This window comes from Zalophus californianus, chromosome 17 (assembly GCF_009762305.2).
Source record: "Zalophus californianus isolate mZalCal1 chromosome 17, mZalCal1.pri.v2, whole genome shotgun sequence".
NCBI classification, from domain to species: Eukaryota; Metazoa; Chordata; class Mammalia; order Carnivora; family Otariidae; genus Zalophus; species Zalophus californianus.
In genome coordinates this window covers 18,414,064-18,441,260 of record NC_045611.1, presented here as the reverse complement: position 1 = coordinate 18,441,260, position 27,197 = coordinate 18,414,064, and the positions used below count along the sequence as shown (strand labels likewise).

The window sequence follows — 27,197 nt, the reverse complement described above, 5'->3', positions numbered from 1 at the left end:
GTCCTCCCTACATGACATCTAGGCCACACTCCCGCCGCACAGCTCTGGGGGAGAAAGGAATCTCATTAATGCCTTTCAGCAGATGTGCTGGCCTGGAGTCACCTGCATGCCAGTCCCCTTGCTGGGACAGTCTCTACCAGCACCCTGGGTTCTCAAGGGCCCAGGCTGATGGCTGCCTTCCCCCCGGGCCATGAACCTGCCAATTCTCTGCCTATCAAGCTCCCATGGGCTCTCAAGGATCCTGACTCGGCTCACAGTGGCATCTGGGGGAACAGGGGTGCCCCAGAGGGGAAGGTAAGAGCCTTGGGCCCCATCCCAGCCCGGCAGCTGGCTTGCTGTGGTGCACTTGGTAACTTTTGAGATCTAGGACGTCTGAGACTGAGAATCAGGCAGAGTGCCCGGACCTGGATCTGGCCTTGGTGTGTGGAGCCCATACAGGAGCAGTTGTCCCTTTCAGAAGGGGAGGCACACAAGGCTGTGGTGGGGAGCAGCATGAGCATTGTAAGCACGACCAAGAGGTTCCTGAACTAGCCTGGAGTCCAGGGAAGGCATTCCAGAGGAAGTGATGTCTGAGCTGAGGCTTCAAGGGTAGGCAGGGGTTAACCTGGTGAAGGAAAGAGGAAAAAAGATGCACAGGACAGCCTGTGGAGGCATGGGGAGCAGGGTGTATTCAGGGAACAAAGAAGTTCAGGCTAACCGGAACCAGGACCTCCTGGGGAGGAACTGGCCAGAGATGAAGGACCAGTGGGGAAGTGGGAAGGGACAGGGTCCAATATGCAGAGGCCATCAGCTGGGTCCTTTTCTCCCTCTCTGAAGCTGCCTGGATCCCCTGTGGAGAATGGACCAGGCTGGGCGAAACCAAGGACACTAAGAGGCCAGGAAGGAGGTGCGGGTGGTGCCCTGGCTGAGGGTGGGGTGGGGAGGTGAGGAGGGACAGGACAGACCTGGTCGCTGGTGGAGGGGTGGGGGTCAGGGAAAAGGCTACCCAGACTACCATGAGAACCCTAGAGGGGGAGCAGTTCTGAGGAGAGGCTATGGGATGGACTTTACACAGTGAGTTTGGGGTACCCAATGGTCATCTTAAGGGGCAAATGGAAGGAGAGATGGGGAGCCGAGACTCAAGGCATCACTGTGGGGATGGGAAGAAGGCCCTGGAAGTTGTCAGGATGGCTTGGAGAAAAATATTAAGGATGAGGGAAGGGAGACCAATACCCTGAGGAGCCCACCAAGGGACATAAAGAGAAACAGCCGGAGAAGCAGCTAGAAATCCAAGAAGAGCAGTCACAGAAGCCAGAGGGAGTTTCAGAAGAGAAGGAGGATTATGTATATTCAGCACACCTGGAACAGGTCCAAGGAAGAGAGGACCTGGGAAGTGGAGGGTCAGGGAGCATTTGGGAATAGTCTTCAGAGCGTGGAGGATGTTTAAATGGTGGTGGTGGGGTTCCCAGTGACCGTGATCTGCCATTAGGTCCGAGTGTGAAGAGAGTCGCCTCTGCATAAGGCTGAACAGGTTGTATGCGGCACACTCCAGGGGCGACCCATTCACAAAAACAGGACTTGGGGCAAGGGGTTGCCCCCTGGAGCTGGGTAGTATTTTGTGGAATGTACAACTGCAGTGTGGCTGCTTCCCACACGGTGGCGCCAAAGACCAACGCTGTACTTCCTAGGCGAGGATGGGGCAAGGCAGGGGTCGGTTCCCGGATGCACCGCCCCAAGATCATCTTCTGATGGGTGGAGGGTGTGACCACATACAGGGTGACTAGGACCTTCCCCACTACAGGGCCCTCCAAATCTGTCAGAACAGTTCTGCTAGTGGTAGGAACTCAGAATAAACTACACATCACTCACTGTAGCCTTTGGCAAGTGGCCTGGCCTGAAAGGGTCCCGGGGGAGCAGCTCATCCCGTGACCTGGGAGAGGGGTGAACGTCCCTCCCTACTTGTCCCTTGGGAGAAGGGAGTCAGGAAGGAAGGAAGGACGCCTGGCCCAGCCTGTGGGACACAATCACCCCACCCCAGCACGGCACTGCTCACAGGCCCCCCTGGAGGCCAAAGCTGGATCAGTGGGGACAATAGCAGAAACTCCACCCCGCCTGGGGCAGAGTCTCCAGGGAAGTCACCTGTGGAGCCTGGCCACCCTGGGCTAGAAACTTAATGCCTACTAGGTGCAGGGGCCAGGATCCGGCCTGGAAATGTCTCAAGAAGAAGTGGCCCTGCTGTCTATGAAAAGTGACCCGTTCACTGCCAACCATTCTTTGTATAAATAAATACAAAGAAAAAAATAAAAGTATTTTTATTGTAAGAGTTGGGGTAACAGAGCCAAAAGAAAAGACTGGATGGATCCTTTCTCTTTGCCAATTTTGGGTAATTTGTTTGCTTACAAAATTTCAATGCCCAGAGGTGATGGCCACTGACAGCTCTCCTGACAGCTCTCGGGGGCTGGTGGAGGCAGGTTTGCCCTGAGGAGACTCCTGCAACAGGATAACAGGCAGCTGTTGTGGTGTTTTCCCCACTCCTCCGTGTTTATTGTGTGGAGCACCTTTCCCTGTGGAGAGATGGAAAGCCCTGACTCCCTACCCTACCCTGACCTGAGCCTGCCGCCTCTCAGACCTCTCCCTCTGCTGCAGCCCACGTGACTCACACACAGCAAGCTCATTGCCACCTCAGAGCGGTTGCCCTGCTGTTCCCTCAGACTGCAATACCCTTTCTCTGGATCATTCCATGACTGTTTCCTTCTTGCCATTCAGTTCTCGGCTCAGAAGAGGCCTTCCCTGACCACCCTGACTAAAGTAGCCCCTCAGCCCCATCCCTCGACATCACATCAACCCTGGTGGTTTTCTCCAGTTCTCTCCTTTCTCTCTGAAGTCATCGTACTTAGGCGCTAACTTAATGATGATCGGTCTCCTTTGGCTGGAGTGTAAACTCCTTGTGAGCAGAGACCTTGCCTGTCTGGTCTGCCACTGTGTCCCCAGCATCCAGAATGATGCCAGGTGCCTCATAAGTGTTTGAGCATCTCCGGGCATACGTGTGCCTCCTCCAGCATTCTGTCACCCACTGATGGGCACGAGAACTGTGTCGTCCATTTATCCCAGGCAAGCAAGCCAGTAATCAACATCCTCAAGCACAGATCTTTTCTTACCTGTACAACTCTTTCTTTGGGATAAATTTCTTTGAAGTGGAACTGAAAGAGGGGTTTGCACTTGACATCCTAAAACATACTGAAAAAACTACGCCTAACCCCTCAAACCATTCCCACTCTCTTGAGAGTGTCCACTCACACATCGTCCCTCACTTCCAATCTCAGAGGCAAAAAAAAAAAAAGTGTTTCTTGTTGTTGTTTATATTTGCATTGTATTGATTATGAATGAGATGGAGTGCATCTTCAAATTGCAGTTTTAATGGGTGAATGGGTTCAGTTAAAGCATCAGAAAAGAGAAGTGGCTCCGGAAACCATGAGGTGAGAGTGGTAAAGCTAGGACTCGAACGTGGTCGAACGTGGCAGCATCCTTGGCCCTTGCCCTTTGACATACACAATGGGAAGTAGAGTCCGGCTTGGGGCTGGAGGGGAGTGGAGGTTGGTCCAGGTACAGACCTACCCACAAGCCCCTCCGTCCTCCGTCCTGAGCTATCATCTGCCCCCACCACTCACCGACTCTCTCTCTCTCTCTCACACACACACATTGGTGACACAGAAGGTACAGAGACTCAGGGCTGTAGATGCCCTGATTGACAGTGAGCCCCCATGAGCAGGGATGAGGTTGCCTCACTGCTCCCCCCCTCCACTTCTGGTCCCTCAGGAGCTGAGCATGCAGCAGCTTCTGCTTCCTGGCGAATGAATGAATGCTGCACACTCTGTCCGAGGCACAGTAAGGGGCAGGCTTCTATTCTGTTCCCTCCCAGAAAGCTGGGGAGTGAAGCTGCATACCAGAGAGAGGTAGCCATGGAGGCTGTGGGGTGGGGTGAGGGAAGCCTCCGTTTTTCTGGGTTTGGGGACTTGAACTGCATTACTTCCAAAAGTGGAACTAGCTACACCCTACACGAGGACCTGGGGTTTGCTGTGGTTCTCACCACCCTCTGCTGTTTAGTTGAGGGACTTTTCTCAGGCTAGAGCCCGTCCCTTCAGGAATGTGGACTCATGGTGCTTATGGTTAGAAATGGTGATGGTTCTGTGCTCTGCCCCGGCTCCCAGCCCGGCTCCCAGCCTGGCGCCAAGCTGGGCATGTGCTCAGGAAACCATGGCTGACTCAAAGCCAAACTGATTAGGACTCAGTGAACTGAGCTGGAGCTCAGACTCTGCCCCTTCCAAAGCACAGGACCATGGAAAGGCCCTGCTTTCCCTGAGCCTCAGGATGGCTTCTCTGTGAAATGGGTTTCAGCTGTGTCCTTCCTCACCTGGCTCATGGTTGTTGGGGAGAAGTCTGAGAGGCCTCCATCACCCCACAGGCCTCAGCTACCATCCCTCCTTCAAGGTGCCTAGGCAAGGGGAGGGGGCCAGGCAAAGGTGTCCCATCTGCTCACTGCAGCCCCATCCATGCCTGGCCCTGGTAGTCACAGGATGGGGAGCCAAGCCTGGTCACAGACAAGGACAATAGGAAGTAATGGGTGTTCAGAAGGGTTGAGTGGGAAGCCAGAGGACACAGGCTTCTTGCAGGAGGTGACAGTTGAATCCTTTTCCAAGTGGATAACGGGGAGGAGCAACCCAAGTAGAAGGGAAGCTGGGAGAAGAGACAGAGGCCAGAGCATGGGGACCACGCTCGGGGAGTCACAGATAGAATGGCGTAGTAGAACCAGAGCACCAAAGACTGGCAGGATGCATGGGAGATGAGATGAGCAGGTGAGGTCATCTTAGACCAGACCTCCCGGGTCTTAGAGGCTCCACGACTGAGTCTGGACTTATCCTGAGGGCAATGGTGACCCGGTATGACCCGATTTATGATTTCAAAATCACCCAAGCTGTTAGGTAGAGAATAACTGTAGGGGATAAAGGTGGAGGGAGGGAGGCCAGAAGAGGTGGTGGGCCAGGCCTAGGTACCAACTGTGACCAGACAGAGACATGAGCACACACAGAATGGAGTGGCTACAAAGGGCAAGGGAATCATCCATTAAAAGTGGAAATTTTCGGGGCACCTGGCTGGCTCAGTCAGTAGAGCATGTGACTCTTGATCTTGGGGTTGTAAGTTCAAACGCCACTGTGGGAGTAGAGTTTACTTAAAAAAAAAAAGGTAGAAATTTTCTGGAAGTGGAATTCCAGAATTCCAGAATAAGAAAGAAATCCTCGGACAGTGCTCTGGTGAGCCCCTGCAATCAATGCTGCCTCATCAGAGCTCCGAGCAATGGGGCAGGGACAGCTCTATGCCCCTGCCACCCCAGGAACCAGCAAGCCGCCCAGCCCTGAGTGCTCAGTGGGTGTTTGTAGAATTAATTAATAAACAGAGTACTTGCAGTGGGAGGTGAGGTACAGGGAGGGAATGAATTTGAAACATGTCTTGGAGGTGGATCAATCAACAGAACTAGAAGGCTGAATGAAGGTGGGGGTAGGAGAGGTGACGTCATGGTTCATGCATTTTCTGATTCGTTCACTTCATTCATTCACTGGCTCATCTGACTATATATATATATTTTTTAAATTTTTTTTAAAAGTAGGCTGCACATCCAGTGTGGAGCCCAATGCGGGGCTTGAACTCATGACCCTGAGATCAAGACCTGAGCTGAGATCTAGAGTCTGACGCTTAACCGCCTGAGCCACCCAGGTGCCCCATCATCTGACAAATATTTCTCGAGCTAGGGACAGTGGTGACGAGGACTTCCATGATCCCTGCCCCCACAGAACTTCAAGACCCACAGTGAGGCAGGTTTAGGTGCATGAGCACACATGGGCGTGCATGCTCCCTGGTGGTGATGAGTGACAGGAAGGTAGTCCACAGGACATGGGGAGAGAGAGTAACAAGGAGAGGCTGTCTTCAGAGAAGGTGGTCAGAGGATGCCTTGCAGAGGAGGTGACTTCAGAGGTGGGCAGGGACCAACTTGTGCCAGTTTTGAGAGCTCCGTAGAGGCCAGGCCTCTGGCTCAGGTGGGAGCCTGAATGGAGGTCAGTGCTTTGCAGAGATAAGACGAAGGAAGAAGAGTCCCCCAGGGGCCGGTCATGAGATCTGGTGGGTCAACGAGAGGCTCTGGAACAGGAGAGGGCTCTGAGCATGGAGGACTGCTTGGTATGCTCAGCAGTGGATGGATGGAAGCCCTGGGACTGGGTGATATTGTAGGGTGGGGAAATAAAGACAACCCTGTCCCTGGAAGCAATCCCCAGGTTCAAGGACTATAGAGAAAGGTGTGCTGCAAAGGAAGGCAAAGAGGAGGGGCTGGGAGGCCAGAGAACTGGAAGAGGGTGGTGTGTCTCTTGGAAGAGCTGGTGATGGAGAGGATATCAGTGGCCCCTGAGGGTCTCTGCCCCCCACCACAACTTCTGGGTTGTGAAGACCAACCCTGGGGGGTGCAGATATTCAAGAACCTCTTAAGGTCCCTCAGCCTGCTTCTGGGTATGTCTGTGCTACCTCTAAAGGTGAAGGACTACAGAGTGAAACCTGAAGGGTGAGGCCCAGAGATCTCAGTTCCACCTCGACCCACTCGAGGGGAGAGGCAGTATTCCAGTCCCCTTATGGGGAAGGACTGGGCTCTGGCCCCCTTGGCCAACATGTGCCCCAAGCCCAGGTACCCAGACCCTGCCAAGCTCTGTGAGCAAGGCCTGAGGCTCCCCAGAAGCCAATAACCAATGAGTGGTGAATGCGCGGCCAGGTGTCCAATGGCTAGGCTTCAGGCCCCCTTGTTCCCCTTCCGGAAACTGTCCCTGATCCTTCCCTCCAACCAACCCAACCCAGCAGGGGCGGTTCCAGGACCTGTTTCAGGCGGTCACAGATAGGAGGGCCTGAAAGATCTCTAGAGACCACAGATTCTGAGGAGCGGGCAGGCAAGCGGGGCCCTTCAGCTCACCCTGTTTTGGGATCTGTGTGGGAAGGAACGGGCTTTGCTAGCAGCTGCCCAGCTCCCGCGGATCCCGAGCGCCGAGAGCTCCCACCGCCCTCGCGTCCTACAGGGCCCCGCCTCCCCGCAGGCTGGTGGAACCCGCGGGCCACTGGCCTGCCCCGTTACCCGAGAGGGCGGAGCGAGCCGTGGGCACCTCCTCCGGTGCGGGAGCCGCTGGAGCGCAGTGGGTGGGGCCCAGCGGCCTGGGGAGGAGCGGGGTGGCTGGGCGGCGGGCGACGGGCGGAAGGAGGGGCGGACGCCGGCAGCGGCGACAGCGGCAGCTGCGGCACGACCAGGCCGGGCAGGGACGAGCGCACGGAGAGCGCGAGGTCCGCGCAGTCCAGCGCAGCCATGTGAGTGTCACCGCCGTTTCCCGGGCCGGCGGGCCGTGCCGGGGATGGGCGCGGCTCTCCGGGTGCCTCCCCATCGGTCCCGGATCTGCTGCCCCGGCTGCGGCCCTGTCCCACATCGCCCCATCCCCGGTACCCGAGCCGCGCGGTGTGGTTCCTCCCCTCCCCCCGGGCGCGGAGGACGCCCACAAAAGCCGCCGCCTCTGGGCCTCCTTCCCTCCCAAGGCAAGGCCCCGGCGGCCCTTGCCCCGGAGCTCTGGGGTGGGCCGGGCCTGACGGCGGGCCCAAGGCGCCAGCCTGGGCGCTGGCAGGGGCGCTCTCCGGGAGCCCCCCTGCCCTCGCCGCGGGGTAGGCTGAGCTGGGAATGGGGAGGGGGCGGTGAGGGTGCAGGCCAGCCTCTGAGATGAGCTAATCTTCCTGGTCCTACCGGCCGGCCTAAGCGGCTTTGGGGCTCGGCCCGAGGTGGCGGATCCTGGCCTGTGGCCGGGCTCTTTGCCCAAACGGCTGAAGCTGGAGATGATCTCCCTGGCCTGGCGGGGTACAGACTCTGTCCCTGGGAATGGGAGGCTGATGCGGGGTCTGTCTGCAAGCAGCCAGGCTTGGGCACCCTGCAGAACTGTTTTGGGGAAGAAGCTGCTCACCAAGGCTAGGGATCGGCTAAGTCTGCCCTGGGCACCCTCTGTCCTCTCCCTGTTGAGGCCTGAGTCCAGTCTCCAGAACTGACCCTTCCTAGCCAGTTCTACTGGACTGGTCCTAATTCGGGTCCAGGCGAGCTGGCGGAGCACCTACTGTGTGCAGTCTCATATAACAAAGGTGCCTTGGCCACCATCTGTGGGACCTCACCCTGGGCCTGCAGCATTCACATCAGCACAGCCTTCTGAGGAGGGTTATAGCAATCTGACAGATGCAGAAGCAGGCCCAGAGAGGTTAAGTAATATTCTCAAGGTCACACATACTGGCTTAGGGAGAAGTGGGAACTAGAACCAGACCTGAATTTTTGCCATGGCCCTACCACCTTTGTGGCACGAAGAGGGTGTGGGGAATGAGAATCGAACAATGAGGTACAAAATACTCCAGCGGGACAAGGAGGCCTGGCTTAGCTTCCACTCCCACCCCCCCTCCCCCTCCTGGGTTCTGTGGGGCAGCAGCCAGAGATGGAGGCCTGATTTGGGTGGGGGTGAGGGGCGCACGCGGGGAGCCAGGCTGGGTGCACCCTGGGTGGAAAGGCAGGTGAGGAGGACGAGGTTCAGTCAACCCTGGCCCTTCACTGCGGCTGGGGACTCCCGACCCTGCCAGGCCCTGCACCAGGCTTCCAGGGCGCCGCCAGCCGGGGAATGTGACCAGCTGACCAGGGAGGGGGCCGGCAGGAAGTGAAGCCACCCGGCCGCCTCCGCCTCGTTCCGGGGTGGGGGGTCCTAGGCTGCGCGCGCGCGCGCGCGTGCGCGCGCTCCCCCCTCCCTCCCGCTCAGGCAGCTGCGGCATGACGTCAGCAGCCGGGGTTGGGGGCAGTCGCCATGGAGACCCGGACAGGTTCGGTTAGGGACCCCATTCTTGCAGCCGCCCCTTGCCCCGGTTATTTTTAGCGTCTGTTTACCTCAGTCTGGGGCAGCCCCGCGCCTGGGCGGGGCTGGACCGGGGACTCCTGGCTAGGCTGCTGGCCTGGCCGGGCATACCGCTGAGCTGGGCAGTGCAGGTGGTGGGACCTCCCGTCCCACACAAGTGCACCACTTTTGGCATAGAGGGTATTGGGGGTGGAGGAATCTGGGGCCATGCAGGCCTCCGGGGCTCCATTCCCTTCTGCCTGGAGCTGGCTGTGCTGCAGGCCCCATAACTTTTGGGACCTGGGATCTTTCCCATGTCCAGAACAGACTTCAGGGCTGCCATGAGTCCAGAGAGTCCCCTGGCTCCCATCATTCAGCCCCTGCCAGTTAAGGTGGGCCCTCTCCCTTAGCTCAGAGGGGTTCAGCTCTTTCTCTCCCCTGCAGCAGGGAAGATCCTGCCTTTCCACCTGCTGAAATGGTCACATTTCAGGTGGATATTCTGATGGTCATTTGGCGAGAGTGCAGACCAACATCCTGGTCCCTGTCAGGGACTAGGGAGTTGGTGGCAGCAGAGCCCTAGTCAGAGAAAGAAAAGTGTTAGGACAGTGAGCCTACTCTGATTCTAGCCTACCCACTCAGTTCCAGAATCCCAGGGTCCCCACCCTGCCTTATGCCCAGGGAGCAGAACGCTACTTGCTGATATAATCAGCAAGTGGGGAAGGGACAAGGAAGATTGTATGCAGGATAGGGGAGTTGGGGTGGGCACAGACTTAAAATCTACCCCTTCAACAGCCCAGGATCTGCTCTTCCTGTGTCCGGGCAGCCCGGTTCACTCAGCCCCCTCCCTCATCTCCCTGGTGTGGGGCCCAGAGGGCACAGCAGTGAACCCCACAAACAGGCCCCTGATTCCAGAGTTCACAGTCTGGTTGGAAGACAGATACTAAAGGAGAACTGACAACTGAGCTATGTGGTCTTAGGGGTCAGAGGAAGGAAGCTATGAGGCGCCTGAAAGGGGGAACCAACCCAGGGCAGGCTTCCGGGAAGAAGTCATAGGGTAAGACATGAAAAAAGAGAGGGAGTTGTTCAGGTTGAGAGTATGGGAGGAGGATACAGGAGCAATGGAGGTTGTTGCTTAAAGGCTGAAGAGCCTTGCAGGTTTTGAGAGGGTCACAGTAGCTGGAACAGAAAGACCATGAGAGGAGCAGGGGGACTGAGTGGAGGACTGGTTGAAGGTATATGTGGGGAGGCACAGAGGCTGAAGGGTGTTGGGGGTCATGTCAGAGAATCTAGACTTTATCCCTGGGGTAGGGAGTCACCCATGGATGTTTCACAAGAGTCAGAGAGAGGGATGTTAAAGACTCAGAGTCCTGGGGTCTGACTGTCTGGATTTGAATCCTGGCCCTCCCACTTACCAGCTGTGTAATCTTGGGCAGATTAGTGATTATTAATAACAGCAGTTAATATTTGTTGTGTGCTCAAAGTGTGGTAGTGTGCCCACCCCAACTTCCCTACCCCACATACAATTTTCCCTTCCCCAAACACTCCCTAGAGAGAGAAGTAGCTAATTTCAAACTCCCAACAGCCCTGGGAGACCATTGTTGTTGTTATTATGCTCATTTAACAGAGGGATATCCGAAGCCCAAAAAGGTTAAGAAATGGCATGCCCGAGGTCACACAGCCAGTTAGTCTCAGGTTTCTCATCTGCAAGATGGGGCTAATAAGATTTACCCCTGTTAGGGTTGTTACCAGAATTAAATGAGATGATGTTTGTTAATTAAGCGCAGGGCCTGGCCTATAGAAAGCACTTGTCAAAGCACGGTTTTTGGCATTGGGAGATGACTGGAATTTTAAGAAGAGCAATGTTGTTATTGAATAAACAGTGCAGGGGGCACCTGTGGGCTCAGTTAGTAGAGCATGCAACTCTTGATCTCGGGGTCTCGAGTTCAAGCCCCACGTTGGGCGCAGAGCTTACTTAAAAAAAAAAAAAATGTAGGCAGTCATGTAAAATAAAGCTTGATACCCTTAAGAAAAAAAAAAGAATGGGTCATCGTGGGTTACAGTGGAGACAGGGAGCCCATTAGGAGGCTGCAGTAGGGTTCTAGATGAGAGGCGGTGACAGCTTGGACTCGAATTCTAACTATGGGAGTGGAGGTGAGGGGAGCAGTTTCCAGAGATGGCAGGAGTGGGCGGCTGAGTGGATGTGGGGGTAACAGAGACAGAGGCATCCAGGATGACTCCTAGTTTCTGTCTTGAACAACTGGGTAAAGAGGGGCTGGGGCTGCCACAGAGAGGTTGACTGGGGAGAGTCAAGTTTGAGAAGGAAATTGGTGGATTCAGCTTGGGGACCTCAAACGCAGCACATCCCCCAATAGCCCACTCTGCATTGTCGCTCAGCTTCCGGGGAGGTGACAAGCAGGCAGTTGGCTACAGAGGCCTGGTGCTCAGAAGAGCCGTTTGGGCAAGGAAGAGATAAGAAAGTTGGCAACGTTTAGATGGTATTGAGGTGTGGGAGATGTACCCAGCCCAAGAGTGAGGAGGCTGAGGCCCATTCTGGGATGATGAGAAAGACAGATCTCCTGTGGGAAAATAAGATGTCCAGCCAGAGAGAGATAGGTAGAAAACCAGGAGCATGTTGTTGCCTCTTGAAATTCAAGGGCTCAAAGAAGAGGAAGAGAGCCACAGAAGTGAAAAGCTTTACTGAGATCAAGCATGATAAGGACTAGGCCTTGGACACTGGATTCAGCAACAGGGAGGTCACTGACCAGTCAGGGGAGTGGTGGGTGTGGAAGGTGGACCAGAGTGGGAAGAGAACTGGCTGGTCATGGAGAGGAAATCGAGGTAGACATCTCTTCAAGAAATTTGACTCTGAAAAGGCCAAATGGAACCATGGGTGGGGTCGCTGGAAAGAGACGTGAGGTCCACAGAAGAGTCATTTCATTTTGGAGTTATTAAAGTCAACTTTATATTAAAATATACCTACAGAGAGGGTGCATGTCCTAAGTGTACAGCTCAGCCCATTTTTCACAAGGGAACACACCCACATAGGATCAGGAAATAGAACCCAGATTAGGAAATACAGAACATTACCAGCACCCTGGAAGCCCCCTTGCGCCCCCTTCCAGTAACGACTCCCAAAGGGTAACTAGTATTCAGACTTTTATCACCATAGATGAGTTCTGCCTGTTTTTGAACTTTCATATCAAGGGAACCATACACATGTCCTCTCTTGTGGTCCTGCTGCTTCTTTATGTCTGTAGGATTCATCCATATTGCTGTGTGCAGTTATATATTGTCCATTCTTTTTGCTGTATAGGTTCCATTATCTACGGATGGGCATTTTGGCAGTTGCCAGGGTTGTTTTCATTTTTTATGTGGCAGTGACTTGAGCTTGTTTGAGGCTTGTGGAGAAAGTCTGAAACACTCATCATCTGTGAGAAGGAAGAAAGCTGAGGAGGGCCACACATGAGGATTTCCCCGGTGGGAAATGAGAGCCTGGCTGAGGTTGAGAGAATTGCTCTGTGGTTCCAGCTCAGTTCCAGCAGGTGCAGGCACAGAGAAGCCTGGGAGGTGGGTTGCCCAGTGGTGGTTTCTGCCAGGTAGGAGAGAAGCACGAGTGCTAGGCATATTAGCAGCAGTGAGCGATGCAGTGGTAGCTGCGGATCTAGGCTGGGGAGAAGGATGTGCAGGGAAGAGAAGGTGGGAGGGAGCTGGCAGAGAGAAAGGAAGCTGGGGCCAATTGTGAGCTCTATGCAGGATGGTGTCTGGAATTCTGGGCTGTATCTCCAGGAGTGACTGACACATGCTTGTCACAGAGTTGTCACTCAGTGAATAGGTGAATAAATGAACTGAGGGCTCAAGAGGTCTCAGGTAGAAGACAGGGAAGGTGGAGGTGATGGAGAAAGACTTAAAGTTGGAGTCACTGTGGTTGCGATTTAGGAAAGGGGCATTCCAGAGCCAGGAGTGTTCCCTTGGAGGGTGGCTGAAGGGAGCAGAAAGGCCAGTGTTGGGCAGGCAATCCGCAGGAATACATACTTGCTAGTGTAGGGTGCACAGCACCAGGTCTTCAAGGAGAGAGAGGAGGTTAAGCACTTCTCAAACTGGGGTCCTTGGGCATCTTGCATCTGAATCTGTAGGGGAGTGGTGGGCTTGTTGGAAATGCTGATCCCTGGGCCCACCCCAGCCTCTCGGGGGAGAAAGTAAGCAGAACTGAGCATCAGGGAGCAGGAGTATTTATGGGATGGGGGAGCACCCAGCCCTTCCAATGCCCACTAGTCCCTGGGCATGGTAGCCTCTATTTAGGCTGGAGGTAGATGAAGGAAATTCAAGGAAAAGATACTGGCGGCGGGAAAGGACCAACACCAGGGAGATTCAGCCATGTGAGTTGGTGGCCAGAAGGAGGGGGCCTCATTCTAGGATGTAGCTTCTACTGGAGAGGAGGCCCTGGCTGGGAAGTGGGACCTGATCCTCTTCCCTAGGGCCTGGGGGTGCCGGGGAGTGTGCCTAGACTGAGCACCCCTGTGGATGGGGGCTGTGTGACTCTGTACCCAGTTCCTTCTCTTCTTCCTTTTTGAGGCAGCAATACATAATATGAGCTTGGTCCAGTCCCCCTTTAGCCCTTCCCTCTTCTCAGCCTCCCAGACCCCTCATGCTCGTGCCTGACTCTGCCCTCCATTGGCATAGACCCTCCACTCCGCACCCACAGCCCTTCCAGTCTTTACATACTCGGAACCCCAATTCCCAGCCCCCTGTGTGCTCAGTCCTCTCTCAGCACCCCTCTACAGCCACTCTATGAGACCCTTATGCTAACTGCATCCAATCCAGTCTCCACTCAGGGTCTTCATTCTGTTTATCCCTCCTTATTCACCGCCGCGCTCAACTCTCTTTACCCAAACGCCTAACCCCACCGAGAGGACCCACTTCAGTCTCCTCCCCCAAGGGAACCCCCAGGCACCCCTCCCAGAGGCCGGCCAGTCCCCGGGCCCGGTACCCCCACCCCCCGCCCCCGTCCAGCCGGTCCCGCCCCATCCATCCCGGCGGGCTGAGTCAGGCGGCAGGAACTGGGCGGGGGGCGGCGCCGGGAGGAGCTGAAGCCGGAGCCGGAGTCGCTGGGAGCGAGCGCGGAGCCCAGCTCGGCCAGCACCTAGTGGCCCTGGGCCTGTGGGGACACAGGGGCGGGAGGGCAAGCGCAGGGGGTGGGGAGCTGTCCTGGACCTACCATGAGTGCCAAGAAGAGAGGTAGGACCCGGCCTGGGGCTGCGAAGGCCCTGGGGCTGGCCCCAGGGGGTGTGGGCCGGACTCTGGGGGCCAGGGGCACATGTTTCTTCGGAGCAGGGTGGGGGTCTGCGGAGGATCCCTTCCGGCTAAGGGCGCGGGCGAAGGCGTCCATCTGTGACTCAGTTTCCAGGTCGGAGCCACAGGAAAGTGGCGGAGGCAGGGCACTTCTTGGCACTGCCCCCCACTCTGGGAATCCCCCGGCTGCTGGCCGCTGGGAGGGCTCTGGCGTCCCGGCGCCTGCGAGTCGGTGGGGGCTGGAGGGGAGCAGTGTACACGGGGCGGGCGGGTCGCAAGAGCCAGTCCCGCGCCTGCCAGGCCTGTCCGGCACCTCCGCTGGGCTCAGAGCGTGCACCCCGCCCGGTGACCTCCGCGGCCTCACGGGGTGGGGGCGCGGGAGCTCCTGGTCACTGTTGCGGGGGGTGGGGGGTGAGTTCAGGGGCAGGGCTGGGGAGCCCGCCCCGCCCCCGGGTAAACAGGCGCTTCCGCACATTCTTCATGCGCCCCGCCCCTTTCCTGCCCCTTCCCAGCCGGGGGAGGGTCCCCGCGCGACCCCCCTTCCTGCCCCGCGACAGGCGGAGCCTGCACCTCTGCAGGAAGTGGGGGCCGAGCCGAGGCCACGCTGAGTCCGAGGCCGAGTCGCCCGGCCGCCCTGTCATTAGCGCCGGGGCCGGCGGGGTTGTCGGACTCCCGGCGTCAGGCGGTGTCCGGGAGGACTAAGAGGCCGGGCCTCCGGAGGGGGCTTCAAAAGCCTGACTGGCGCTGGACACCCGCCCTCGCCACCCCCCAGGGAGCCCCGCGCGGACTCATTCCATGATGTCCCTGTCGGTGCGGCCGCAGCGCCGCCTGCTCAGCGCCCGGGTCAGTAGGAGCCAGTCCTTCGCAGGCGTCCTCGGCAGCCACGAGCGGGGGCCCAGGTACGCAGCCGAGGGGAGCTAATGGGGTCAAGAGAGTATGACGGGGTTGGAGCTGGGTGTGCAGTGAGGGTTTGGGGACTCCTTCTTGTACTTTTCTGAGTGTAGCCTCTTCTTCAGGAGCTTCCCGGCCTTCAGTCCCCCGGGGCCCCCACGGAAGCCCCCAGCGCTCTCCCGAGTCTCCAGGATGTTTTCTGTGGCGCACCCAGCCCCTAAGGTCCCGCAGCCGGAGCGGCTGGACCTAGTGTACACTGCGCTCAAGCAGGGCCTGACGTAAGGAACTCCTCCCAATGCCTTATCCCAGGACCCCTCCCTAAGCCCTCATCCCCTTTCTGCTAGTAGGAAACTTCCCCAGCCTCATATCTTCTTCCTACTGCCTGTACCCTGGGCAGCTGGAGGCTGCAAAGGTAAGCTAATTCTTGTAGTTGCCCCTTTCCCCAGGGCCTATTTGGAAGTGCACCAGCAGGAGCAGGAGAAACTCCAGGGACAGATTAGGGAGTCCAAGAGGAATTCCCGCCTGGTGAGTAAAGGGTTAACAAGGATGCCCTGGACTACTGCTCTTTGCCCTTGTGATCTGGGGGACTGGGTAGCACCAGCTGTGGGTGACATCAGGGCTGTTTTTTAGGGTGACTTAGCCCAGCTGTGACTAGAAAACAGGATATCAGGAAAGGCTGGGGCTGGGCAGGTTTCTAGCCCCACCTTCCCCAGGCTGTGTACACTTTCTGCCTAGGACCCAGTATCTGTCCATGGGAGCTTTCAGTGGGGTGGGTCAGACTCCCACAGATGTGGACAGCAGGAGACTATATTGTAGTAGTACTGACAGAGAGTCCTAGTTCTTCCCCAGGAACAGGTCAGGACTTCCTAGAGGAGGAAGCACCTCTGCTGGGTCTTGAAGAATAAGAGTTCCCTGGTAGAGAGAACCTCTTCCTAAGGGTTGTGGGAAAGGGAGAGGGCCAGGGGAGGGATCCCAGGGGAAGCGGTCAGGGGAAGGGTACAGGAGCGGTCTTGAGGACCAGACCCTATGTCACTAACATCCACCAAAGGCCAGGCATGTGGGAAGGTGGGTCGGTCCATGCTTTGAGTGGAGTGGCTGTGGACTATGGTATGAGGGGGAGGAAGGCTGTGCACGAGAGGAGTTAGCTGGGTCTGGGTAGACAGGTGCCCCTGCTGGAATACTTCCCATGCCTCCTAAGTGCCTCCTCTCATCCTCTCCTGTAGGGCTTCCTGTATGACTTGGACAAGGTGAGTGTGTAGAGAATGGTGTTGGAAGAGGTTAGCTCATGGGGAGGGTAAAGGGCTCTGGTCCTCTGGCCCCTCCTGACATACCTCTCCCTCAGCAAGTCAAGTCCATTGAACGCTTCCTGCGACGGTTGGAGTTCCATGCCAGCAAGGTACGTGTGCAGCATGCATGTGTGCACACAAGTGGGGCGGTAGACTGGTGTCACAGGGAGATTGGGGTGGGGGGAGTGCTAGGCCCTGGGTGAGCAAGCCCGAGAGTAAGTCTCAATTCCACCAGTACCACCCCACTCATCTGCCCAGATTGACGAGCTATATGAGGCATACTGTGTCCAGCGACGTCTCCGGGATGGTGCCTACAACATGGTCCGTGCCTACAGCACTGGGTCCCCGGGGAGCCGCGAGGCCCGGGACAGCCTGGCTGAGGCCACTCGAGGGCATCGCGAGTACACAGAGGTGAGAGAGGGGTGTCCATGAGGCCGAGGCACAGGGTATAGCAGAGCTGGTGAGGGGGGCCTGGTTCTTGACCCCCTCTTGTCCTTGACCACCCCTCTCAGAGCATGTGTCTGCTGGAGAGTGAGCTCGAGGCACAGCTGGGCGAGTTCCATCTCCGGATGAAAGGTACTAAGTGATGGGAGCAGACTGGTGGTGGGGAGAGGGAATTGTGTGCTTGAGACCCCTCAACATGGCTCATCTCCTTCTCCCCCAATTCCCAGGGCTGGCTGGCTTCGCCAGGCTGTGTGTGGGCGATCAGTATGAGGTATGAGAATGTGCAGTGAAGGGCTGGGATGGGAGGGTCGCAACAGCCAGGGCTGCCTCATCCTGCCTGTTCACCTAGATCTGCATGAAATATGGGCGGCAGCGCTGGAAACTACGGGGCCGAATTGAGGGTAGCGGAAAGCAGGTGTGGGACAGTGAGGAAACCGTCTTTCTTCCTCTGCTCACGGAATTCCTGTCCATCAAGGTGATGTATCTGCCCAGGACCACAGGGCAACGTGATCCTGTGACTCCTCTGCGAATATGTGACCCCCGTGACCTTCATGACTCCGGGATTTTCTCATAATCTTTTCATCTTGTGAATGTTGGACCCCCTGGACCCCCATGAGGCTGTGACCCGCATGATCTCAGTGACCCTACAAACTCAGACCTCTGTGATCCCCATGCTCCCAGGCTGCTTTAATCTTCCATGGCCCCGTCACTCAGAAAATTCCAATCCCTGCAACCTTCTCATGGCCCCGTGACCCTTTGACTGTCGTATAACCCCTATAGATATTCAGACTTCTCTACTCTCACAACCTCATGACCCCTATACCCTTGTGACCTCATGATGCATTCTTGGCTACAGGTAACAGAACTAAAGGGTCTGGCCAACCATGTGGTTGTAGGCAGTGTCTCCTGTGAGACCAAGGACCTGTTTGCTGCCCTGCCCCAAGTTGTGGCTGTGGACATCAATGACCTTGGCACCATCAAGCTCAGCTTGGAAGTCACATGGAGGTTGGTGTTGCTGAGTGGCTTGGGGACAGGTCCAGGCGTCCTGTGGCACCTGCTAACAGCCTCTTCCTTCCCCAGCCCCTTCGACAAGGATGACCAGCCCTCAACTGCTTCCACTGTCAATAAGGCCTCAACAGTCACCAAGCGCTTCTCCACCTATAGCCAGAGCCCACCAGACACACCCTCACTTCGGGAACAGGCCTTTTACGTGAGTCACAGGCCAGGCTTAGGCCCCACCATCCCCCAGGGACTCCCTGGGGTGGTCCTGAAATGCCCTTTCCTCTCTCCCAGAATATGCTGAGGCGGCAGGAGGAGCTAGAGAATGGGACGGCATGGTCCCTATCATCTGAATCTTCAGACGACTCATCTAGCCCCCAGCTTTCAGGCACTGCCCGCCACTCTTCAGCCCCCAGGCCTCTGGTGCAGCAGCCTGAACCTCTGCCTCTTCAAGTCGCCTTCCGTAGGCCTGAGACCCCCACCTCTAGGCCCATGGATGAAGAGGGCGCCATGGCCCCAGCCCTGGCCAATGGGCATGCCCCCTACAGCCGGACTCTGAGCCACATCAGTGAGGCCAGTGTGGACGCTGCCTTGGCTGAGGCTTCAGTGGAGGCTCTGGGTCTAGAAAATCTAGCTTGGGGACCTAGCCTGCCTGCACACCCAGATCCCACCCATGGGGAGCCACCTGGTCCTGTTCCTTCTGCTGTGGACCCTTGCCATTCTGCCATAAGCCCCACCCTCAGTACAACAGGCCCTGCCCACACATCTACAGATCCTGCCCTGTCTGCACATCTAGACTTGGTTCACAAGGTCACAGACTCTAGCTCTTCCCAACTGCCAGGCCCCACCCACACCACTACAGGCTCGACCTATAATGCCATTAGCCCTAGCCACAGTGCTCTAAGCGCCACTCACACTACCACAGGTTCCACCCACAAGCCCACGGTCTCTACCCCCTTGACTACGGGCTCTACCCCCAGTGCCACAACCCGAGTCCAGACCACCACAAGACCCACTGATGAAGCAATGCTTTCCGCTCTCACTACCATAGGTCCTACCCCCGATACTACAGGCCCTGTCCAGACCATCACAAGCCCTGTCCACACTGCCGCAAGCCTGACCCATACTACTGCAAGCCCCACCCATACCACTACAAGCCCCACCCATACCACTACAAGCCCCACCCATGCCACTACAAGCCCCACCCACACTACTGCAAGCCCCACCCACACTACCACAAGCCCCCCCAATACCACTGCAGGCACCCCCCATACCACTACAAGCCCTACTCACAAAGCCAGGATGTCAACTCACACTGCTACAAGTCCTACCCCCAAAGCTAAGGGCCCAGTCCAGACCACCAGGATCCCCACCGATCCTGTCACAAGCCCCACTCTACTAACTGTAAGCTCTTCTACTTGCCTAGACCATGCCGTGCTTCCCAGCCTCTCTACAAACACAGACCCCGCCCTCCCAGTTACCCTCACCCTGTCCTGCAGCTACCCAGCCTCCACTCCTTGCACTCAGGCAGACCCTACAGCCCCCAGTACCTCCTACCCAGGCGCCGCCTCATCCAGTTGGGAACCCCGCACAGGTCCTTCCCCAGACCCCCCAGAGCCCATCCTCCAGAGCCCAAGTCCCCCTCCCTCACCTCTAGCCCCTGTGCCCCAGCATTTAGACCTTAGCCCGGCCGTGGCCACCCGGGCCCCAGTTCCAGGGGCAACTGGAGGGGCTGGGGATAGGAGGCTGGAAGAGGCCCTGGGGGCCCTCATGGCTGCTCTGGATGACTATCGTGGCCAGTTCCCTGAGCTGCAGGGCCTGGAGCAGGAGGTGACCCGGCTGGAGAGTCTGCTCATGGTGAGGCGGGCAGGTGGGCTGCAGCAGCACGGGGAGGGTAGTCAGGCAGTGGGGGGTGGCACTGACTCCCTTCATGACCCCAGCAGAGACAAGGCCTGACTCGCAGCCGGGCCTCCAGCCTTAGTATCACTGTGGAACATGCCCTGGAGAGCTTCAGCTTCCTCAACGAGGATGAAGATGACGACATGGATGGTCCTGGAGACAGGTGAGGGGGGCCAAGTGAGGGGGCAGAGGTAAGCTGAGTCCCAGGGGAAGGAGAAAGGCCAGGAGGGGGGAGCAGATGAGGTGGGGGCCAGGTAGAACAAGGAGAGCAGCAAGACTGGAGGGGGGGCAGAAGGGGATGCACCTGCCAGCAGGTGTGTCTGTATTTACCCCCACCCCGTGTAGTCCTCGTGTGTCCTTGATGCCTGTTTCTAACCCCTTCTGTGTCCCCAGTACTTCTGACCTCCCTCCTCCTGGTCCCTGCAATGCCTGCCTCTCCTGCTGGTCCCCATCAACTCATCATGCTCCAGCTCCTCTTTCCCCTGGCCTCACCTTGGATCTCCCCTGTGTACCAGCCCTTTCACTGCCTCCCCATGCATCCTGGGTCCCCCAGCATCAACCCCCTCTGTCTCAACGTAGGCTTTCCTGGAGAACCCAGCCCCGTGGCTCCCTGTCCCAGAGGGGCCTTTGCCAAATCCCGGTTGAGGGTTGTGCCCAGCCCCTCCTCCCTCTGCTGCTGCCCAGGTTAGGGCCCTGTGCCCTGCACTCTTTGGGCCATAACTCCTTGCAGTCCACATCGCGCAGACCATCCCGCCTGCAACCCCGCTCCCACCCGTCCCAGCCCCAGAGGTCCTGGCGGTTGCCGCTGGAGGAGGTAAAAGGCAGACGGACCCTGGACATCCCCACTACCACCTGTTGGTCCCAGTCCCTTCCTCCTTCCGGAAGTCCTCCATGAACTTAACCATTGTCTGTTGTCTGTGCATCGTCTGTTCTTCCATTCTGGGATGGGGTGACCTTAATAAAAGCACACTGGTGACCACATGGTGATGCGTGCTCCTGGGGTGACTGACCCCATTTTTCTCTCAGGCCCCCAAACAGCCTGGAGCCTGGGGCTGAGGACAGCCTTGACTTACCCAGTGCCCGCCCCCTCAGCACGGAGTGTCCAGCTCTGGACGCTGCCTTGGTCCAGCACCTGTACCACTGCAGCCGCCTCCTGCTGGTGAGGCTAGTGGTATTCCCCACACCCTCCTTTTATAGCCCCTTATCCCAGGGAGCCCTGCACTTCGATCCCGGCCCTCCGTACCTCCTCTGACTTCCACTCCCCACTGCCCCCAGGGCCCTAGCATTTGGCTCTTGCTGAGTGGAACACCTCCCGTACTCTGGCTACCCACCCCATCTCCATGCATGCTGGGACTTGTAGTCCCTGGGCTCCACCCTCCCCAGTCTTTATCCTGAGGTCTTAGTTGCTTGGCACCCCTATTCTCCAGAAACTGGGCACATTTGGGCCCCTGCGCTGCCAGGAGGCATGGGCCCTGGAGCGGCTACTGAGGGAGGCCAGAGTGCTGGAGGCCGTATGCGAGCTTAGCAGGCGATGGGAAATCCCTGCCACCTCTGCACAGGAAGGTAAAGGCCCTGCCTGCCCCGAAGCTCCTCCCTTACCTCGCCCCATCTACATGCCCATCTGCCTGTTGGGTTGCTGATGCTCATCTGCACCTCCTCATAGTGGTGCAGTTCTCAGCCTCCCGGCCCGGCTTCCTGACCTTCTGGGACCAGTGCACAGAGGGACTCAGCCCCTTCATCTGCCCTGTGGAGCGAGTGCTCCTCACCTTCTGCAATCAGTACAGTGCCCGTCTCTCCCTGCGCCAGCCAGGCCTAGCTGAGGCTGGTGAGTGGGCTGCCTACCTGCCCCCTCTGCCTCCTTTCTCGGATCCCCAGTGATGGGACCTCAGGAAAAGCCAGGTCAGCCCATACAGACCTGCTGAGCTGAGCACTAGGAAGAACTAGTGAAGGCTATTTCCTTTGCACACAAGGACCCAGAGGGGTAGGGTTTGGACAGGGGGCCCCTGGACCTGAACCTGGGATGGGAGCATTCTTCCCTGTAAGGGCCTGGGTCCATCCAAACCCTGAGGCCTGTGGCACTGCCTCCCACAGTGTGTGTCAAGTTCCTGGAGGATGCCCTGGGGCAGAAGCTGCCCAGGAGGCCCCACCCAGGCCCTGGAGAGCAGTTCACGGTCTTCCAGTTCTGGAGTTACGTCGAAGCCTTGGATAGCCCCTCCATGGAGGCCTATGTGACTGAAACCGCTGAGGAGGGTGAGGCAGAGGCCCTGATCGCAAAGTGGCCTGACCCCGTGGGTGGGTCTGAAGGTGTGGATGAGAGCATGAGTGCACAAAGGACCCCACCCCACGAGTCTCCACCTTGTCCCACCCCTCCCTTTCTTTCAGTGTTACTGGTGCGGAATTTGAACTCAGATGACCAAGCTGTTGTGCTGAAGGCCCTGAGGTTGGCGCCCGAGGGGCGGCTGCAAAAGGATGGGCTTCGGGCCCTCAGCTCCCTGCTGGTCCATGGCAACAACAAGGTCATGGCTGCTGTCAGCACCCAGCTCCGGAGCCTATCACTGGGCCCTGTCTTTCGGGAACGGGTGAGAGGCAGGCAGGCCTTCCTTGAGGCAAAGGCTGGGGCCCCAGGCTCCCAGTGTCTGGCTAAGTCTGCGCTCCCACCCTTACCCAGGCCCTGCTCTGCTTCCTGGACCAGCTCGAGGATGAGGATGTACAGACGAGAGTGGCCGGCTGCCTGGCCCTGGGCTGCATCAAGGTAACCCGTGCCAGCCCATCCCCCGCTTCACACCCCTCGCGGCTCCCTCAGTCCTGGGCCCTGGGCCTTTCCCACCTTTCCCACTGGGCCCACCTCGATGTTCTCTCTCCGGTAGGCTCCTGAGGGCATTGAGCCCCTGGTGTACCTGTGCCAAACGGACACAGAAGCTGTGAGGGAAGCTGCTCGGCAGAGCCTGCAACAGTGTGGTGAGGCTAGGAGATGGGCGATACAGGTCAAGTCGAGTTCGGGAACATTTTGGCTGACGGGAGCTGGAGTGAGATGGAGTCAGGGATGGGAGGGCCGAGATGGGGCTACGATCACTCCTGACCCCATCCTTACCTATTACAGGGGAAGAGGGGCAGTCTGCCCATCGCCGGCTGGAGGAATCACTGGACGCCCTGCCCCACATCTTTGGGCCTGGCAGCATGGCCAGCACGGCATTCTAGATTCCCTCCCCGCTGGCTCCCAGTGCCCCTTCCCCCTCACTTTCAGGGCTTATCAGGCACTGGCAGGGAGGGTGAGGGCTGGCTCCAGACACCTCTCGCCCACAGATTCCCATCAGTGAAAATCTAATATATTCTTCCGTTGCCCTTGGGTTGGCAGTCAGTGCCTGCAGTCAAGTGCCTCCCAGCCTCGGCTCAGCACACTTGCCACAAATCAGTGTCCTACCACATCCCTTGGTTTTATATTTTATTTACAGAGTTTTACAGAAAATAAAAAAGCAAAATGCCTTTCCTACATGGCCTGGCCTGGTGCCTTCCTGACCTCTGCTCCAGCACCCTCTGGCTATGGCGCTTCCTGACACTAGTGTATCTGCACCCCCAGCTGTGACAATGGCATGTGCTTTGGCCCTGGAAATTCAGGCAGAAGAGAGCCCAGAGGCTGGAACTGGGGTTGGGAAAGAGAGCAGAGGAAGACGGTGGTTGGGTGTTGCTGACGAGGCCCAGTCTGGAGACCGGGGGTGCCCTGGGCCTGGAAGCTGTGGGCCCAGGCTGCAGCCAAACTGTGGAGCTGGCCCAGAGAAAGCCCAGAGGTGCCAGTCCTGGTAATGGCTCCCTAGCAGCTAGCTCCAGGCGGCCTGGAGGCAGATGAAGCCGGCTGCAACGACCGTGGGGAAGACTGGAGTTTCTGGCCAGAAGGGGGCAGCAGAACCCCGTCAGCGAACGGCCAGGCTTCTGGGTCTTCCCTTAGCAGCAGCAGCTTCCTACCAAGGTGGCTGAGATGAGAGCAAGGAGCTCCTGGAGGGCTGGATAGGAGGAAAGGGGAGATCCTTGCAGAGGGGGAGAGCTGGGGCCTGGGAAGCAGGAAACATGAATAGCTGCCCCCGTGACCCTAAACAGCAAGTTTTTTCTCTCCCCAAGCTGCCTCTCCTCTCCGTAGTAACAAACCTGACTGAACCCTGAGCTCCCCACCCCTGACAGTGGGCAGACTGCTGCTTCAGGAAGCAGGGCTCCAGGGAGAGGGCTCACCTCTTCCCAGAGTTGCCTGGCACGTGAGTGTGTTAACCCCAGGAGGTTAAGAATTCAGTGGGGGGTAGGCGGACGGCGGGGATGGGATTTCAGGGTGGCAGGCCTGTTCCAAAGAGGGCTGGAGGGGGCCCACGCCCAAGGCTGGACAACAGGCTCTCTACCCTTCCCCTCTCCCTCTGAGCTTTCATTATTACCCAGGGGCAAGGAAAACAGGCCCTCCCTACTTCCGGAGCCCACGCTGGTGTCTCAGTGCCCGTGGTGTCAGCACACAAGTGGGGCACACTGGGGAAAGTGTGTGCGCCTGCACTCAAGAGGAGCCAATGAGCTGCCAACGGCCCCCTCCCAGGAGGCTGGGGGAGGGGGGTGACCCAGATCCCCAGGGAACCCTGCTCCCCCGTGTTTTAGTGCTGTGTATGAGGAGGTTTGGCTGGGCCTTTAACCACCTGCTGGGGAAGCCACGCTGAGCAGAAAAACGGCCAACAGGAAGGAGCACAGGAAACACCTGTGTGTGGAAGCAGGTGGCTCATTCCAGAAGAGTCGGGGCTGAGGTGGGGGTGGGGGCGGGCAGACACTCTCAGCACACCAGCACAGTGCTGTGTTCCCTCTGTAACTACGAAGGGTGGCATGGAGGGGATGGGGGACGATGTGCAGCTCAGCTTTTTGGGTGGTCGGCTAGAGTGGCAGGGGATGGAGAAAGCAAACAAGTCATGGAGACCAAACCAGCACCCAAAGTTGGCTAGAGCTTGGGCCTGCCCCAAGGGCCCCTGCAGGAAGGTTCCGGTCCCAGAACCACCCCAAGGAGCCCCTCAGGCCTGAGGCCCCACAAGAGGCCCACTGGTAGGGCAGGACTGTCGACTTGGATTCGAAGCGTGCGTAGCCTGTGTGGTGGGGAAAGAGGAAGTGAACACTGGCTGACCAGGTCCTGGGAAAGTGCAGACAGGGGTGACGGGGCCATCACGAGCTCACGGCTCAATCCACAGGAGAGGACAGGGCCTGGGCAAGACGTAGAGGATGGAAAAATATCCCAGCCAGAGGTCAAATGGGGCTGTCACCAAAAATCTGAATGGCCTGCTTTCCAGTGCTGAGAAAGAACAGGGCCCCTCTCTGTCCTCTACAAGGAGTATTCAGCTCTAGCTGAGGGTGGGTGTGAGGGTCAGGAGCCAGAAAGAAGACACCGTGAGCAAAGCCAGATACCGGTGAAGGACTGTCAATGCAAAGGCAAGAAGAGTGTCTGGCCTTTGCCTCATCAAGCCTACTTAGCTCAGGGTTATGTGGATCAACCCCAGAACAGCCACTCAGACCGCCCCCCTCAATGCCTTGAGGTCAGGCTGAATGGCCTCCTACACCTAGGCGCATGTCTGTGGGTAGTGGAGGGCAGGGAGAACCCATCCTCCCTCTTGTATCCTCCCCTCCCTACACACACACAGCCTCACAAGTGCTTCCCACAGGGCACTCCCCCTACCTCCTACACTGCAGCCACTGAATAAGGAGCTGAATTGCTATGGCTAACGTGTACGTTTCTAGCTATATCCTCAATCTCCTTACGGCCTTCTCTGCCACCTCCTCCTCAAGGTTCAGGGAGGCACTCATTCCTGCTGCCCCAGGTGATGGGAGTGGGGGGCTGGTGACACCATCAGGAGTCAAAGGCACTGGGGCAGGGAAAGCCTATGCCCAGCTGTCCTGTGGAGCCTGTGCCAGGCTCTGTGAGGAAGAGGAAGTGTGACACATGGAGGAGCACCCCGTCAATCAAGGCCATCAAGGCCACAGCCACACCTTAGCCATCATCGTTGGGGCTCTCCCCGGACAAAACATAAGTCTGCATTGCAAAAAGGGACCAGGCTGTGGTGGTCCAGGACGCAGTTTATTGTATCGGTGGTCACCGGGGCCTCCCGTTTCTCCTCTCCTTCCCTCTTCTAATCTTACCTTTTCTCCTGTCTCCCACTCTTCTTCCTCCTGTTTTCAAAGCTGTAGAGAACAAAAAAAAAAAAAAAAAAAGGGAAAAAAGGCATGTTTGGGAAGGCAAAGAAGCAGATGGGTTGGCACGTGGGAGAAGGACTGCTTCTTTGTCTCACCCACAGAGTGGGGGTGCCTTCCTTGTGTGTTTCTGTGCATGGTGCGTGGGTACAATTTGCTGAACCCTAGGCATATGACATGCGCCCTCCCCCTCCCCCTGCCCCCACCCCCAGACAGCCCTGGAGTGTCCTATTCAGGCCATCTGCCCATCGTGGCTCAGCTGCCGGACCCAGATCTTCTGGGCCTGGGTAATACGGAAGAGTGAGCTTGGTAAGGACTCCAGCTATGGAAAAACAGTCTTTCATTTAGAAAATAAGACGGTCATTGGCCGGCAAGAGAGGGGCCTCTTTTTTCAGAAGGTTGCAATGTGGTGGTGGCCACATTTGAGTTTGATGTCAACAGTCAAGTCTCGCTTGTCTCTGAATACACTCAGGGCATATGGACTCCCAGTAAATGCTGACTTAGGGGCGCCTGGGTGGCTCAGCCAGTTAAGCGTCTGCTTTCAGCTCAGGTCATGATCCCAGGGGCCTGGGATCAAGCCCCGGGCTTCCTGCTCAGTGAGGAGTCTGCTTCTCCCTCTGTCCTTACCCCTGCCCGTGCTCCGTTTCCCTCTCTTTCTCTCTCAAATAAATAAATAGAATCTTTAAAAAAAAAATGCTGACTTAGAGCCACTGAATAAGGAGCTGAATTGCTATGGCTAACATGTACGTTTCTAGCTATATCCTCTGAATCTCCTTACAGCCTTCTCTGCCACCTCCTCCTCAAGGATCCTCTTACAAATATCACTCCCCAGGATTCCATTCCAGGCCCTTTCCTGTTCTCTCTTGAAACACATTCATCTTTTTCTCTGGCTCCATCTATATGCTAAGGCTGTATGCCAATGATTCACATGGCTCTCTCCTCACTCCCATGTCCAACTGCTGACTGGACACCTCCTTTTGAATAGCCAAGGTGTTTCAAACTCAGCATGCTCAAAATCAAACTCAGTATCTCAAAACCTAGTTCTCCTCCAGGTCTCTTGAGGTTACCAGCTACCCAGCCACACAATCTGTCCTCTCATCCCAGCCACCGGAATCCTCTCAATTATCGCCCTAAATATTTCTAAATTCTGTCCACTCTTTATTAACCCCATGGGCACCACTCAGATACGGGACATGTTGACCTCTTACTGAGACACTAAAACTGCCCCCTCACAGGCTTCCTGCCTCTGGTCTTAACCTTCTTCCATCCATTCTCCATGGTTCATCAG

At 57.2% G+C, this 27,197-nt stretch overlaps 1 protein-coding gene and 1 long non-coding RNA gene across 7 annotated transcripts in view; one reads left to right on the top strand and one right to left on the bottom strand.

Moving 5' to 3' along the window:
* Positions 1 to 167: 167 nt before the first annotated feature.
* Positions 168 to 23,204, top strand: RIPOR1 (RHO family interacting cell polarization regulator 1). 6 transcript variants are annotated; one of them, XM_027620086.2, is made up of 22 exons: positions 168 to 294; positions 14,968 to 15,094; positions 15,212 to 15,364; positions 15,533 to 15,611; positions 16,310 to 16,333; positions 16,429 to 16,482; positions 16,631 to 16,783; positions 16,885 to 16,948; positions 17,044 to 17,087; positions 17,166 to 17,291; positions 17,673 to 17,821; positions 17,897 to 18,026; positions 18,110 to 19,672; positions 19,756 to 19,877; positions 20,741 to 20,873; positions 21,142 to 21,277; positions 21,378 to 21,539; positions 21,806 to 21,964; positions 22,097 to 22,293; positions 22,383 to 22,466; positions 22,582 to 22,672; positions 22,815 to 23,204. In XM_027620086.2, exons 2-22 carry the CDS (start codon positions 14,991 to 14,993, stop codon positions 22,910 to 22,912), a joined length of 3,825 nt encoding a protein of 1,274 aa, XP_027475887.1. In that variant the 5' UTR covers positions 168 to 294; positions 14,968 to 14,990; the 3' UTR covers positions 22,913 to 23,204. The 6 variants fall into 6 exon arrangements, with proteins under 6 accessions (XP_027475887.1, XP_027475885.1, XP_027475886.1 ...); XM_027620084.2 differs by lacking the exon at positions 168 to 294 and adding an exon at positions 7,190 to 7,368; XM_027620085.2 differs by lacking the exon at positions 168 to 294 and adding an exon at positions 13,071 to 13,282.
* The window catches only part of LOC113936634, a 29,071-nt gene continuing 9,807 nt past the window's right edge, over positions 7,934 to 27,197 (bottom strand). The window contains exons 3-5 of the long non-coding RNA XR_004819779.1: positions 25,859 to 25,900; positions 12,939 to 13,033; positions 7,934 to 12,495 (exon numbers count right to left, since the gene is read on the bottom strand). This is a non-coding gene — a long non-coding RNA (uncharacterized LOC113936634). The remainder of the gene's footprint in view (positions 12,496 to 12,938; positions 13,034 to 25,858; positions 25,901 to 27,197) is intronic.